The sequence below is a fragment of the Canis lupus genome, chromosome 35, assembly GCF_011100685.1.
Source record: "Canis lupus familiaris isolate Mischka breed German Shepherd chromosome 35, alternate assembly UU_Cfam_GSD_1.0, whole genome shotgun sequence".
NCBI classification, from domain to species: Eukaryota; Metazoa; Chordata; class Mammalia; order Carnivora; family Canidae; genus Canis; species Canis lupus.
The window spans coordinates 6,623,900-6,640,365 of record NC_049256.1 but is presented as its reverse complement, the minus strand read 5'-3'; the positions used below and the strand labels follow the sequence as shown (position 1 = coordinate 6,640,365).

General features: G+C 42.5%; 1 protein-coding gene and 1 pseudogene across 7 annotated transcripts in view; one reads left to right on the top strand and one right to left on the bottom strand.

Annotated features, from left to right (window-relative positions):
- The window catches only part of LYRM4 (LYR motif containing 4), a 159,595-nt gene that overhangs the window by 42,404 nt on the left and 100,725 nt on the right, over positions 1-16,466 (top strand). Inside the window, exons 3-4 of one of the 7 annotated variants that reach the window (XR_005384252.1) lie at positions 9,955-10,046; positions 11,438-11,653. The exons of 5 other annotated variants lie outside the window; for them this stretch is intronic. Coding sequence is in view for 1 of the 2 variants with exons in the window: in XM_038584084.1 (XP_038440012.1) it covers positions 11,438-11,446 (9 nt within the window). In the remaining variant the exon portion in view is untranslated. Of the gene's footprint in view, positions 1-9,954; positions 10,047-11,437; positions 11,654-16,466 lie in introns of those variants that run through there. One more of the 7 variants, XM_038584084.1, reaches the window with a different exon arrangement.
- On the bottom strand, positions 4,257-7,148 carry LOC111093980 (annotated as a pseudogene).

The following is a 16,466-nucleotide window of genomic DNA, read 5'->3' as shown; positions in this document are numbered from 1 at the left end:
TTCATTTCCCTTTCTTGTCAGGATTCTTCCCAAATCCGGGTGTACCGCTTACCCTAGTTGGCCTCTGAGACATTAGGGGCTCCTCGCACTGCCTTGCCCTGTGCTGGTATGAGTTGACCTTGGCCTAAAGGCCTGAAGTAAAGCAATGTCTGTATTTTCTTCACGCCGGCTGCTATCATAAGCCTCCTAATGTGCCTATCTGAAGTCCCTCACGTGAATGATCTCTTCTCCACATATGCCAGAGTGATCTTTTTCTAAAAGGAAAGGAAAATCAGAGCAGGTTATACCCCTGCTCAGAACTCTCCAGAGGCTTCATAGCACCATGGCAATAAAATCTCAAGTCCTTAAGAAGTCCTCAAAGGCTTTCTATTGCTCATGTCTCCCTCAAACTCTCAGGTGCCTTCCTGATGCTGTTGTTACACTCCCCACTTATTCCCATGGTGGAGGCTTTGTACCCTCTGCCTGGAATATCTCTCCTCAGACCTTCCTGTCGCTCAATTCCCTTTTTCACTCAGACTTTTATTCCAATTTCACCTTCTCACAGAGGGCTATCCTGACCACACGATCTAAAATAGCCTTCCCTCTGTCCCTCTATCTCCTACCCTGCTTTGGTTTTCTTTACAGCATTTATCAGTCCCAAAAATAACATTACTCACTGCCTTGTCTGTTTTTTCCTCTTCCATGAGGACAGGACTCTCCCCTGTCATGGTCACCAGTACCTGACTGGCCAGACATGGACTCTGGGGCCTGCCCCCCTGTGTTAACATCCTAACTCAGGCTACTAACTGTGATCCTGAGCCAGATATCTAACCTCTTGGTACCCTAATAAAAAACGCAGATGAGACCAGGCCCAATCCTCATGGGTTATGGTGAGCCTCATATAAACTAATATACATGAAGCCCTTAGAAGGATGCTGGCACGTAGTAAATTCTTCCTATTATTGTTCTCAGAAGCATCTAGAAAAGCCCCACCTGCAGTGGGTTCTTAATAATCCTCTGTGGAGTAAAGGAATATATGAAGATATATTTGGCTCCTGGGATCATACATCTCAGTTAGGGGGTCTGTGCCATCAAAACCATGGTATCTTGCTGGCTGCCCAGAACCTCTCTTCAAAGAGAATGAACCATGAACATGAAGGCAAAGTGGAAACCAGATGACACCCTTAGCCTGTAATCTAATGAGACATAACCAACATAAGCTGTAATACCCTTCATATCAGATCCTTCTTCTTCTTGCATACTTGTAGCCAAAGACCATCCACCCGGATGCACATCGGTCTCAGCTTCACTCTTCCATGGATGAGAAAGCCCTGGCCATCTTTCCAGCTGCCAGATATGCATTGTAAAGGCATGCTCAATGTAGAACCCCCATCTGACTTTCTTCTCTCGACACTGTTTACCTCTTCCCTGCTTTCTTGTCAGTTTTTAAAGTGGATCTTGCTCTCTGCAGACGTCTCTTTGGTCCCTTGAATCAGCTGTGATGCTGATAATACAACTGTGCACGTTGGTAAGGTTGTGAGTTTTTAAAGAAGTGTCTGAGCAGAGATTTTCTTCTGGCTGTTTTGGGTAGAGAAACCAAGGTGCAAGCTGGATGCCTTGTCCATGGCAAGTAGCCAGATGTGAGCTTAGAGCAAACTCAGAAGTTCAAGGACATAAACTCCTGAGTCAGTGAAACTGAAGGATAAAGATATTCTTAAGTCATTCTCCAATTTTGTACCTGAGATAGTTAAGGACAACATCAACCCAGCTCAGCCTCTCCTCAGAGGCCTTTCTTCCTTTGAATCTTTACTGTGCAAAGAGATTTTGTCTTTATTGTGGCAACCCTGAAAGGTTCTACTGAGCATTAGCATTTCCCATTCGCCTTTCACACCACTCCTAAGGATTATTCTGATTTCAATAAGTAACAAGGCAGGTTATTTTTCCTCCACTATGAATAAGTCAGACTCCTGACCCACTCAATAGAAGTATGGCATATACTTGTTCTTTCTTTGACATTCTTAAACCAACTTACCCCTGAAAATTATAATCCAGTTTGTCAGTCTCTTTCTAGCTACAAGCATCATCTCATATCCCATAAGTAGCAGAGGCATCCTTCCACCCTTTCTCTAAATTCCCATTATGTCCATATAAAATAGTTCCATAAAGACAGATTGACCCTAGCAACTTGTATGAATATTTCCTCTCTGTTGAAAGCAAGTTCTGGACCAGCCCCCACTAAACCTAGCTTCCCTCTCTGCTTCCTGAGTGGGATCAAAAAGTAGGAGAAGCCTGGGCCACCTGGGTGGCTCAGTTAGTTAAGAGTTTGCCTTCAGCCCAGGTTATGATTTTAGGGTTTTATGATCGAGCCCCATATCGGGCTCCCTGTTCAGCAGGGAGTCTGCTTCTCCCTCTCTTATCTGCCTCTCCCCCTGCTCATGCTCTGTCTCACTCACTCTCTCTCTCTCTCAAATAAATAAAATCTTAAAAAAAAAAAAAAAGAGAGAGGCCTTATGTGTATGTGCCAGGTGGTGCCAGAAAGGATGCACAAAAGCTAGGCTATGTCTAGGGTTGGGCGAACAGCTCTCACACAATCTGGGCAGCAGAGAAGTACCTAGGTACTTTCTACTTCAGACAGTAAACAAGGCCCCTTGGGTGTTTCATATCAGAAAGAAGAGCAAGAAGGTCAACCATGCTTTTCGTCTTGGTTCTTTCTTCCATTTCACTGTTCTGAAGGTATTCGTTTTGATTCCTATTTATAAGGCATTAATTAGAATAGCCCTCAATTAATCATCCCTACTCATTGTAATTTGTCTTGTACCTTTGGATTTTAAACAAACAAACCCTGCCTTATATATCATTGTTTCTGTGCTCTATATACCCTTGCTACTCAAGGTGACCATTGCCATCACCCAAAGGCCTTCTCTCCTTGTGTAGTTCACAGATATTTTGTGTTCTTCAAAGTAAAAGGTATTTTCCAGGCATTTTGAAGTAGAATTGTCACCTTTGTTCTATACCTAGCTAAATAGCCACATGTCTATGAAAAAAGAAATGGAAGAAGCAGCTGAGGGCAGAAAACTGTGGCTATGTGCGGAGGCATCGCCAGACTAATCTTTCTGTACTTTAACAAAGTTTACTTGAATATACAAATTAGGATTGTGACTTTAGCAATACTCAGGGATAGCCTAAATGTGTAGCAACTTTTTCTTGATACCTGGTGAAAATTAGTATATCTGTGCAAAGTTTGGATTTATTTCCAGCTATGTGATGCCCTCAATGTTCATCAGAGGGCATCCTCTGAAGGCCATGCTGCTGCCCTGGATCCTCAGGTAGCAGCTCATCTGAGTAACAGAAGAGGTGTGTGCGTGCATGCGTGCATGTGTCTGCATGTGCTACGGACTGGCAAAATCATAATCTCTAGGGAAAGAACAACTATTCTCTATTGAGAAGTTCCCAACCACCAACTTGAGTAGGCTAGCAGATTTAGCACTAAATTTCCATCCAAATAATGTTTGGTTCCCATATCAGGGGTGGGTTGTATATATAGTGAAGTAAGGGAGGCGTCCAAAAAGGATTTTTGTGTGTAACTTCAGTTTTTGGATGAAGATACTTGATTCTATAGCATGTGTTTGGGCATGCTGGGTAACAACAAGGTTTTAGAGTCATACCAGTCTTGCCAGCAGCTTTTCAGTGATGACCATTTTATTACACATCGGTCGTTCTTAAGCCAAGGAGGGGTTTTCATTTTATTTTCTGTGGAGTTTTGTTTTTTTGTTTTGTTTTGTTTTGTTTTTTGTTTTGTTTTGTTTTGTTTTTTTGGCTTGGGAGTGGAAGGAGTTAAGGGTTTTCTTTTGTTTTGTTTCTTAACAGTTTGTTTGCCTTAACTTTTCCTTCACATGAGGTTAAACAAAAGTTGCTGTCATTTAGGAATCACTGATTACATCTTCTTTTATTAGGAAAAGTATTTTTACATGAATACTTACATAACTTTATTACTCTTTATTACAACAAAAAAAAGTTTTAAACTGAATTGTAGAATTCATCCGCTAACATATAAAATTGAAAGCCATCTCTTAAGATAACGGTTACGGCTGAATGTATTTAGTGTTCAAAGTACAGCACTAGTAAGAAAAATCCTTGCATGTCATTTGGTTCTTGTCCATTTGATGTTTTAATAAATATCAAAGTAATTGTTTAAAAAAAAAAAAAAAGCTTCCACAGAAAGAGACCCAAAAAGAGCAGTTTTAATGAATGACTCCCAGAATCAGGTGAGTCCTCCTTTAATCCAATGAGGAGATGATGTCAGGAATGGTGCTGCCACTGCTGGGGATAACCCCTGTGTCACTCTGCTGCTGGTTGAACTAACATGAGTACTGTTTTCATGGAGGCTAGTGGTGGGAACAGATGTACTCTTGCCTGTTAAGGATGAGGTGAGACTATCCAAAACCAATATCCAATAGGACTATCCAATAAGAGAACAGTACTAGGGATCAAGTGGAATAAGAAGAAGAAAATCCAAACCTCACAGATCTGATGACGTCCTTTACATTTGTGTGTGGTGGGATGGTACCGAACAGTCTGTTAATGAAGGTAGGATAACAGTGGGATCAACTGATCACTGGGCCCCCAGATGAAACATGACTGATACTCCCTTAGTTCAACTGTTTTGTGTTTCTGACATCAAGATGCATTTTCTGTTGGCAAGAGGGTCTTCCTCTTTCTGGGAAGAGCTCTTGAGTGTTAGGTCAGTAACATCACTTTCTTCTTGCTTGCCTCATTGGCTACAGTCCCTGAAGAAGGCTTATGAAGACACTTGAAAGTTTCATTTTGTTACATGATTGCCAGATACTTTCATAGCTTCTTTCTTCTGTCTCTTTGGATATCAAGAACCATCTTCTTGGAATGTGATCTCCTACACATCAGAACAGTCATTGAGAATTTCTATAAAAAGCCCATCTAAAAATAGACTTTTCATAGGCAGCTTTTTTGTCACACACAAGACAAATCCAAGCAGGCTTCTCATTCATTTGCAGACAAAGGGCAGCATCAAAACACTATAGATGTGTATAAGGCACTGCATGGCATGGGATTGTCGGCCTCATTTATTTTCCTTAAAGGGCACATCAAGGATATCTGAAGGAATTTGACTATCCGGAGCTGCAGTTAAGTTTTTCTTTAATTGGGGATCCCTGGATGGCTCGGCAGTTTAGCGCCTGCCTTCCGCCCGGGGCGTGATCCTGGGACCCCAGGATCAAGTCCCACATCGGGCTCCCTGCATGGAGCCTGCTTCTCCCTCTGCCTGTGTCTCTGTCTCTCTCTCTCTCTTTCTCTCTCTCTCTCTGTCTCTCATAAATAGATGATAGATAGATAGATAGATAGATAGATAGATAGATAGATAGATAGATAATCTGTAAGAAAAATTTTTTCTTTAATTAATTTTTCAGGATGACCAAGATTTCTAATACCTTCATTTTTAGTCTTTGTAATGACGTGGCTGATGTGAATTCATACAACATATACAGACATGGAGTAATTCTTCCCAATTTCTCATGCCTAAGAAATGGAAATCTGATTTGGCACAGCTGAAGATAACCCAACTAAAGATGTATTTATGTTCAATCCCATTTTTAGGTGGTGATGCATAGCCAGGCAAAGGAAATGGCTTCGCATTTACTTTCATACATAGACGGTTGGGTTAGTTTTGTTCTTAAGAGCGACTTGTCTCTGCCAGGCAAAGTCCCAGCCAAACTTGGACTATATAATCTCTCCTACCACCTGGAAAAATAAAATAAAATTTCTGGATATGCATCTCTCTCTCTAACTCGTTAAGGTATCAGAACAAAAATAAAAACTTCTCTTGAAATTGTTGAATACTGCTTTCAGCTAAATTCATGGGCTTGATGAGAACAACAGGGACATAGTAAAAGGGCACATTGGACGGGAAGAATTGGAGATGGCTGCTGCATCTCCAACCTGTATCTTGAAGCAGCACAGAACCAACAGGGGAGGAATCATGAGTGAGGTATCCTTGAGGTGGAAGGCAACCAGTGGAGTCAAGCCATGGCCATGTCAGGTTCTTCAGGTGACGAGCTACCATGCAAATTAAAACCTGTGAGAGGCTCCTGGATGGCTCAGTCAGTTGAGCTTCGGATTCTTGGTTTGGGCTGGGGATGATCTAAGGTTTGTGGGATAAGAGCCTCACTGGGGCTCTCCCTCAGCAGCAAGTCTGCTTCTCCTCTCCTGCTCCCTCTTCCCCTCCCCCCTGCTCAGGTGCATATTCTCTCTCACTTCTCTCTCTGAAATAAACAAATAAATCTTCAAACCAATAAACAAACAAATTAGAACCAGTGATTTGATTATGAATAAACCAGAAAGCCCTTCAAGAGGCCATGGGTATCCAGAGATAACACTGAAATGCAGGTGAGGATGCGGAGAAGCTAGATGACTGCACATACATTGCCAGTAGGGAAGGAAAATGGTACACCATTCTGAACTGGAAATCTGCAGGCACTGCCGCCACAGCACCCCTCACACCACCAACCATGAGGCCTCCAGCACCATCCTGCGCTGGGCACCACTGGCCATATGGCTGCAGTGGCCCCGCCTGCCATGTGAATGGCTGAGGAGGCCTTCTCCCCCCTCCCCCCTCCCCCGCCACCTCCCCAGCTAGGGTCTTTAATAAGGTAACAGTTCAAATAATGGATGTATCAGACTCAGGGTTATGAAACTACAGGTGTGAGCAATTAAGAGCAGACTCCATGCAGCCATTAAAAATAGTAGGAAAGAAGTTGATACTACATAGGTAGCCTGCATTTTTGTTAACCTGACTGTGCATATGTGTGAGCATTTCTAGCCTTTCTCGGCTTGCACTAAATTACTTTATTTGTAGGTCACTAAAAGTAAAGTAATTGTCCAGTTTATTGGCATTTTGGATGGTGATAGATGAGTCTCCCAAACCGATATTTTTTTTACTTTTGTTTGCTAGTTTATGGTTTAGTCTTTAAATGGCCATTCAAAAGAAATGTCCACCAATAACTTTTTTAGTGCGCTGGTTGTGAAATGAGAAGCTCGTGAACGATGTCTGTCTTTTCTCTCACTGTCAGTCACCGCCACATTGATTCCAATGCCCTAAATGGTGGTTAAAACTGAATTAAAAGTAATAGCTTACCCATGGTTCGCAGCCTGTGAAAAGGTAGGATTGTTTTAGATCCTTTGGAGGAAGAGTAGTAGCACACTGTGCATCTCTTTTTGTGTATGCATTTAGCGTGTACCATTTTGATAATTTGGGGGACTCTCTAAAATTTACCTGGCAGTTTTGATGGAGTAAAGGAAAGTCAACTCCTATATCAGGGTCATTGAAAATACATGAAAAGAATTATATACTATTCATAATAGCCAAAAGGTATAAGCAACTCAAAGTCCCACTGTACATCAACAGATAAACAAAATGCAAGATATGCATACAATGGAATATTAGCTTTAAAAAGGTGGAATTTCTGACACATGCTACAGCTAGGATGAACCTTGAGGGCATCATGCAAATGAAATAAGCCAGTCGCAAAAGGAGAGATTATATGTGGGGGTTACCAGGAGCTGAAAGATGATGGATGCCTGGAGTTATTGCTATATGGGTACAGAGTTGCAGTTTTGCAGGTTGAAAGAATTCTGAGGATCAGTTTCTCAAGAATGTGAGTGTACTTAGGATTACTGAACTGTACACTTAAAAATGGTTAAGATGGCTAATTTTAAGGGGCTTTTTTCCACCATAAAAAAATATCTCTGCTGCCCCCCAAAGAAGAATTATAGCTAGTCATCAATTTTTTCTTAATTGCAAAAAATAAAATTAAATGCTTTTAAGACATTGATATTTAAGTGCAGAAGGCTTCAGTCCTTTGAAGCTTCAACAAGTGGATTTATAGTTGTGAGCCTTCGGTTTCTCATCTGTAAAATCAAAGGATTATTCCTAAGGCTACTTCCAAGTCTAAAATCCCATGGTTTAACATTTCACATAGATATCTGTCCCTTTCTTTATTTGCAGAAACTTAACTGATACATTTTTTAGTGAACTACTCTATGCTCAGCTTTCCTTGACCAATTTTTACTAAGATCTTAACAGAGTTTAGGCTATAGATGAGCGAAGCTGTAAGCCAGCTGTGTATTTATGCCATCATAAATTTCAGAAACTTCTCTTTGTCTAACCTTTCTGTTACAAGGAAGGTCAGAAAATTGAATTATTTTATTAATGTTGCTAGCACCGCTGCTGTTAACCTTCCTTTCTAATAGAACATACGTCCCCAATACTAGAGTATATCTCTGAGCAAAACTTTTTCTCTCAAAGAAAATTAAATAGCAATTCAAGAGCAATAATATGATAACTTGATAGTCAGGAAAAAAGATTAAAATGCTTTCCTCAAGCCCCACCATGATGTTAATACTAGTTTCTTCTTGATTTGCCTTCTCCCTGGTCCCTGGCTGGCTTCTCAGCTGCATGAAAGACAATCTGTTAGATAAATCAAATGACACTATGTATTTGTAATTCCATGCCCACAGCTTCTTTCCCTAGATATTTACCAAGCACCCACTCTGTGCCATGTTCTTATGAATTGACTTTGTAAGCTCTTTGCAGGCAGAGTTGGGAATAGAATTTTGAAGTCCATCCGAACTTTGGAGGTCTTTCTCATTTGGACTCTTGGGAGACAAAACTTTCATCTTCATTCTAGATCACACCTATTTGTTCATTTAATAGAACAGAAATATATGGACTCTAATAGGGTACCCCAGCAATACTTTCCCCTGTGCCTGTATCGATCAACTAAAATTAGATCAAAAGATCAATCTACATATTTAAAAGCTAATAAAGCAGTCAGAAGCAAAGGAGATTTAAGCACTCTGTCTTGGACTTCAATAAAAATCCTCAGGAAATCAACATGAATTTATATACAGTGACCAGAATTGCCCCCTGAGTGAACCCTGTATCTTTTGGATATCTGAATTCCTTCAATATGAATGAAAGATTCCCCAACGCCCTGTCAAATGAGAAGAGTTGATTACTTTTATAGCTTGGCCTGTGTATGGCATTCATTTTTTTTTTTCAGTCTGTTCAATATATAGTTCCTCTGCAGCTATAAAAAAGACTTCTTCGTACAAGAATTTAAACTAATTTCCTCCTTCTCTGCATTTTCTAGAAATTCCAGTAAATCTTTGAGTCTAGGGCAGTACTATTCCCACAGTTGGCATTCCTTCTGAAGAAATGCCTCTCAGGTGGAGATTGTGCATTAAATTTGCTTGACTCCTCCAAGGCTGACATGTACAAAAGAAGATTCCATTTTCTCTAAAGCCTATCCCACCTCCGTATTTTTCATATACAATAATAGTTCTTTTTCATATTTACATGTTCAGAAGACCTCATGAGGAAGGCAACAGTAATGCTATTTGTAGAAAGCTTTGCAGGGGTTTCATTTAGGAACTTTTATTATCCTTCTCCCATCTAACCTCCTAGAGCTTTACACTCTTGAATTCCTCAAGGAACTATTTTTGTGGCTGAAGCATCTAAAATGGAAGTAGATACCATCCACTCTAGAGCAAAAAGGACATCGATCTCATAGGCAAGAGGTGGACATTATCATCTGAGCTCTGATAGGAACGACATGATCTTGGGGTCATTATTTTTTTGCCTGATTTACCGCATGTGTAAAGAGAAGATTTTATTGATGACTATTGAGAAAGGTGATGCTGGTGGTGGTGGTGGTGGTGATGATGATGATGATGATGATGATGATGTGTTGGTTCATTGTGTCCTCTTTATGCACTGACACTACAGACTAAGCCCTTTGAACATGTCTCAGCTTCTGACAGCGGCTTTGTGAGAAAGATACTGTTTTCCTCATGTGTTAGATGAGGAAATTCAGACTTTGGGTGTTTGAATAACTCACCAAGGACACACAATTAGAGTGGTTAGTCTCTATTCTCACTTTTTAGCCAGTTCTTAGAAGAGATACCAAACTGTGGGTGGTCTGATCTCAACAGGAGTAAATAAGACATTGGAGAAGAGAGAAGAAGGCAAGATGCAGGTATCCTTTTCTAATTGCTCATTTAGAATTCATATTAGAAGGTAACATATGAATAGTTTATCCCTAGGAGCTGATTTCCTTTATCATTTCTCAAAAAAAAAACTCTATCTCCTCCCTCTTTCTCTCACTCTTGCTCTCACTCTCTCTCACTGCCTTCAAAAGAAAAAAAATATAGAAATCACAGTCTGAAAATGTTAAAGTTCAGCCACCTTATTTAAGAAGTGTTTGCTCAGAATTTCCCCATAGATCTGAAGGTCGCAACTCCAATTGTGCTCTCCCTGACAAGCTATCACCGAAGTGCCCTTCACTGAAAACCTTTTGATGCCTTGCTGCTTGGCTTGTCCTTTCAAGTAATCAAAGTTAATTTCAGTCATGCTTATGCAGAAGATCTTCTCCTAAGATGACAGAGAAACAACGTCCCTGCCCTTCTAGGCAGGGCAGTGGAAGGGGCTCAGCCCGTTTATGTTTGTGTTTCTCTGTCACATCCTTGGAGGTGGCAGGGAGCCAATGATCTCCCATGCCCAGGTTGTGTATGAGAAAATACACTTGTTTCCTGAGCACTTGACATCTGCATTGGATTTTTTCAAACTTGATGCGTTTCATCTGTATATATGTATGAAGGATAGATTCACTGGTGCTATTGGAAAGATACCTCCTAATTATATGTGAGTCTAAAAAACCCATGTTGTTTTATGCAGAGACATAATAAGAGTGGTAGCCAAGAGAAGAGATTTTGAGCAGGAAACACCTAAACTGAAATCCTAACACTTATCCAGTAGCTCTCTGGCCTTGGTTATGTTAGTTATTTTCTCTTAAAATGTTATCATCGTTCAATTTTTCTACTAAAGGCAAAAGAATACCATCCTGAAGTTGTTAGTTTTGTACCTGCTCTGTTTTTGGAATACCAAAGCCAAACAATGTGTCAGAAATTTTCTCTTACCTAGTCTGGCAATTAAGGCTGTCATGTCATGAAATTGGTCCATTATAAGTAATCAAAAGGTTCTAAAAATTCTCTAAGATGTGGCTTAGTTTTATTCAGTTAATGCTAGTGCACAATTAAATCAGTATTTTAAATATTTTCCTTTTCTTCAAATATCTCCAGTTCACGTAGCTTAACTTCTCTTCTCCCCACCTATCTTGACTCTTTAATGCAGTGAAAGTAGCACCAACTCTGAGGCCACGTGGATTTCCCCCTTAGTCTGTCAGAAATTAGCAGTAGCATCACCAGAGAGTCCATGACCTGTTAAGCCTCACCTGTAAAATCTAAGGCCTTGGGTGCATTGGTTTCGCAGATCCCCCGGAGCACAAGCATTTGTATATGAATCTACCGTATTTAACAAACCTAAGTTTAACTGCCTGGTTGAGATCGCACTTGGGATTTCTTTCTACAGGTTATCTGATAGCACTGAGTGCACTCTGTAACCGCCGACACAGAGATGAACGTGCCCTGGAGCCCATTAAACCCAGGCACTGAAGCTGGGTGGCCCGGCAGCCGGCACATTTGGGGTCTGCTCCCAACCCCTGCCGGTGGGCAGGCAGTCCTCTCCTACCAGCTTCCTCCTGGGACTCCGGAGGGGGCTGCTCCATGACGCTCTGATGTCTCCCTCGCTCAGGACAGTTTCTGATTCAGAAAATAATTGGTGGTGATCGTTAGGCCCCAGAAACACACCTGGGAGTGTCGGAGTTTGACCAGGGTGAGTTATGGCACTGACCTCCTCTGTTTACTGAATTGACTTTAGAAAGAAAGCCGAACTGCCCTGAGCTTGCAGACAGCATGTTTTGTTGGGGGGGAGGGGGCAGTAAATGGGTTATGTAAGGCTGAGTTATGTAACCTTCCTTCCTTGTCGCCGGCCGCAGCAGCGGGCTGGTTCGAGAAAACCCTTTGGCTATACTTTGTAAAAGCTTTTACTACCTAGTGATGGCGGGACTGTTACCAAATCCTGGTGACATCAGGGGGCCTGTGAACCTTGCACAGAAGCTGCCTTTTCGGACAGGTGACAGATCGTAAATACCTCCCCCTTACTAAAGAGGTTTTCTTCACGGGGACCCAGCAGGCCTTTAAGAAGGAGTGGGCTGGGGAAGGGGAAACCGGTAAAAAGAGCAAAGTCAGATGTTCCCCCTTGCTTTGAGCAAGGTTCTGAGCACTGCCACACTTCATGTTTTGTTTTTTTCAGTTCCTCCGCTATTACGGAAAGTCTGCAGAGGTCTGTATAGCTGTCTGTGTTTTCCATGGTACTGAGTATTTTTCTAATGAAACGTGTTTTAGAACTGAGCCCATTTTTCCCTACAAGACCCTGAGCGCTCCCTTCTGTACTGGGCAGTTCAGGGATGTGTTAGGAAGATAGCTTGCTCCTGCTTGTGTGCCCTGCAGGGCCAGTCCCCCTGACAGTCCGGCTTTGTGTCCTGCCCATGCAGCACCGCAGTCGCTTCACGACTGGAAGCAGCTGAGTCTCCCTTCGGCCGGATTGCAGGATCCTTGAGGGCTTCGCCTGCCGTGTCCAATGGACCAGCACCGCACCAGGCACACAGGCGCCTAGAGAACACCTTTCTGCGTTCACCAGCTCCCCCCCCCCGGAAGGCCTTGAATGACCTTCCTCCTTCTTTCTTGCCTGCTGAAATCTTGTGTGCCAGGCCACCAGTGCACTGAAGTGTGATCTGCAGCATTAATTACATGGCATTGCAGCGGCATATTAGTATGTCACGTCGGCCCTTAGCCTCTGACCTTCCAGAGGCAGGGCTCACCGTGGTGCCCTCAGTGCCTTGTAGGTATCGTAAGCCCTCCATTAATCCTTCACAGAGTCACGGTAGCTTGGTGGGAAGACACAGAAGGCAGAATTTTAAACTGAAACTGTAGCCCAGGCTGTGCCCCAGACTCAGGACAAGAGCAGCAGACTTGGCCTTTCTCACCGGAAGCCTTCTTAGCATCTTGGTGACTGCAAAAGGAGATCACGTGGGCCAACACCCTCTACCATCAGCAGAGCCACTCACCAGTCAGTAGAGTTAACAACCTTTTGTAGCCAGCACTCAGCCCTCAAACTATACACCCTGCTTTCCCTGAGGATGTGGCTACCTTCCATACCAGACTGGAGCCAGAATTTCTTCTGGAAATTAGTGTATTGGCTCTGCCAAAATAAGCTGAAAACAAAAGCTGACCCAGTGAGGTGAATTCCAACAGTATGAAACAAAGCTATTAAACCGGGTTCCTATTTTCTTACCCCACTAGGAGGCATGAGGGGCACAGGACCAGGGAGTCAGGAGTGGTTTCAAATCCTGGCCATCACTCCCTAGCTCTATGAACTTAGGAAAATGACTTTCTGTGGACCTCCTGTTCCCGCCTTGTCGGGACGTGAGAAGACAGAGAAATGTGTTTGTAAAGCATGCAGCACAGTCCCTGGTTCATGGTGAATGTTCAGGAAATGAAAGATAATTGGCAGCCATGTGGGTACTTCAGCTTGGTTTTCTCCATACTTTTAAAATCTCAAGCGCTAAAATGATGGAGCCGTGTCGCAGTTTGGTTTCAGATCTCTAAATGTGCAGAAAGGGAACGGCGGCCGGCCCCTCTTTCAGGCAGCTCTGTTCTCCAATCTTCTCCATGGCGACTCCAGAGGCTTTGCTCATCTGCAGGCTTCTTGGCATATGGTACTTGTTGTAAGATAGGTCTGACTTTCCAAAATGCTTTTCAGTGGTTTCAGTGAAGCTGCAAAGACTAGATTCCAAATGACAGTTTCCGTATGAAATATTTATCACATGCTGATAAAAGCATATCCACCAAATGGAACTAGGAGGGCAAAAGGGAAATTCAGTCCACATATTCCTACCTTCTTATTTTAGATGTTCCCATCACATCACAGACCGCCAGGCAGGGACATGAAGGAAAGGCTACAGGAAAGTAAGAAGGGCCAGTTGGTGTTTGGAAGTGAAAACTGGGGGTGCCTTAATTTGAATAAATACAGATGTCCTCAAATTCAGAAGATGGGAAGGCAGAGCCAGGAGTTCTTACTGGGCCTAGCAAGCAGAGCACACTCTACAGCTAGAAGGACTTGCGTCTTTTTATCCACACCCGTACACAGAGAACAGTGTCTGATCGCATCGTGTCTTCGCAGAGCGTGGGTGAAATTTCCCTTAGCTCTCTGTAATGCTCATCTCGGACAATCTGTATTTATTCCTAAGCATTATTGAGTGTCCACTGGAATGAGCCACCAAAGTCGAGGCAGAGAGGGCGAAGAATGGTCAGTATTTGAGGAACTTGTTTTATGATGACAGATGACTGATAGACTTCAGGTGTACATGTTCGAACACATGCCTTTGTAGAGGTGGACAAGGCATGAGAGTCGCATGAGTGGTTTCTTCATTCAATATGGTTTTTTTTCCTTGTCTCCCTGAGGTCAAGATCTTTGTCTATCCTCACATTTAACCACAGTGCCTTACACACTGATAATGCTTGGAAATATTGCTGAATGAATTACATGCTTCAGGGCACCTGAGTGTCTCAGTCCGTTACACGTCTGACTCCTAATTTCAACTCAGCTCGTAATCTCAGGGTCATGAGGTCGAGCCCCCATTGGTCTCTGCACTGGGCATGGAGCCTGCTTAAGATTCTCTCTCTCCCTCTTCCTTTGGCCCTCCCCTGCTTGGTCACATTCTCTCTCTGTCTCAAAAAAAAAAAAAAAAAAAAGTTATATGCTTTAATTCTAAAGGACTGAATTATATATGCTTGAATAGTAGTGGCTCAGTGTCATTCACTCTATTTATGGAATAACTTTTATCAACAAAGCAAAAGGCCTTACCTGAGCTAACAAAATTTTAATCCATACCATGGAACAATAATTAGAACCATAACCAATTATAATAGCTCTCTCTTTGAAACAGATGATGGTCCTGACATACATACAAACTTAGGACAATCTATTCATATTTGGGGGGGGGCATAAAGAGAGTCGGGGTTACCTGCTTTGGAGAGGCCTATTAGAGCAAGTCATTCTTGTCTGAATATATGAGTGAAAAAGACTGCTAAGTTGGTCTGCATTCTCCTTCCACGGCCTACATCTTCATTTGGTAGCCTCTTGGGATGGCATAAGGTGGATGTTCCTTCTGTTTATGTGTGAGCAGATTGGAAGCTGGGAAATCAGTATGTCCGTGATAGGTGGCAATCAAAGGCAAGTCCAGGGAACCAAGAACTGCAAAATGAGCTGGGATTCCCCTTGCCCTCTGATCAAGTTGGAATACAGATGTTATAAACACAAAGGTCCTAATACATTATGATTTACTCACTTTTATCCTTTGGGAGAACTCATTTTATGTGAATTCAGACATGCCCAGAAATGTAGGAAGGTCAAAAGTCAGTTCTTGCCAGGATTCTTTGTTTAAACAAATCCATTATGAAAATTCAGGTTTCCAGAGCTGCTAGGTGGCTCAGTCGGTTAAGTGTCCGACTCTTTGGTTTCAGCTCAGGTTGTGATCTCAGGATCATGGGATCAAGCCCCATGTCCCATGTCCAGCTCCACGGTCACTGGGGAGTTTGCTTGAGGATTATTTCCCTCTGCCCCTCCCCCTGCTTGTGCATTCTTGCTTTTGATTGATTGATTGATTGATTGATTGATTGATAAATCTTTTTTTAAAAGAAAAGAAAATTCAGATTACCAAGAAAATATAACTAGAGGTTGACTGAACACTTACAAAAACTAATTGTGGTTATGGTTATTCACTGACTATGGAGACGAGGGGCGGTTAACATTTCATTATCTCTTCCTCTATGCTACATGCTGCAGGCATGGATCATTTCATTTACAACTGCTCCACAGCATGTCCTCATTTTACAAGTGAGGAAACCAACACACAGAGAGAGGTTTTAAGGAGAGGGAGACTCCTTAGCCAGTAGTGGTTGAAGGCAGGATTTGAGCTGAGGTCTCTTATCGCCATCCCATGTTGCCAGAGAGTAGGATCTTTCACTGCATTTTAATAAAATGAATTTTATAAAAATTTGATTTAAATATACTTCTATAGCCTTGACAGCCCCTTTCAACAAAAAGCCAGTGGGTGCTCAATATCAAGGAGTGTGTCTCTGGGGAAAGTGCCCACAGGCCTGTGACTCAGGCCTCTGACTCTTAAATCTCCATGCCCTCGTCCTCGGGTACATACAAAGAGAATGAGGTGAGCAACCCTGAGCCCTTGGAGCTCTTCGAGCCTTACTGCTGGCAGGATTTGAAACAGATTTTTCCCTCTGGAGGCAGCAAGCATTAGCTCAGAAGGTAAACCAGAGGCCTGACCCAGAGCTGAGCAGAAGGCTGAACAGGGATTAAGTCTGACCAGTGAAATGATTCACTCAGAGAAGAGGGATGGTGTGTGGCATGAGCAAATTAACCCTCCTGCACCATGCACTCCCCAAGTGGATGGCCATTCGAGGCTATGGTATATTTCCAG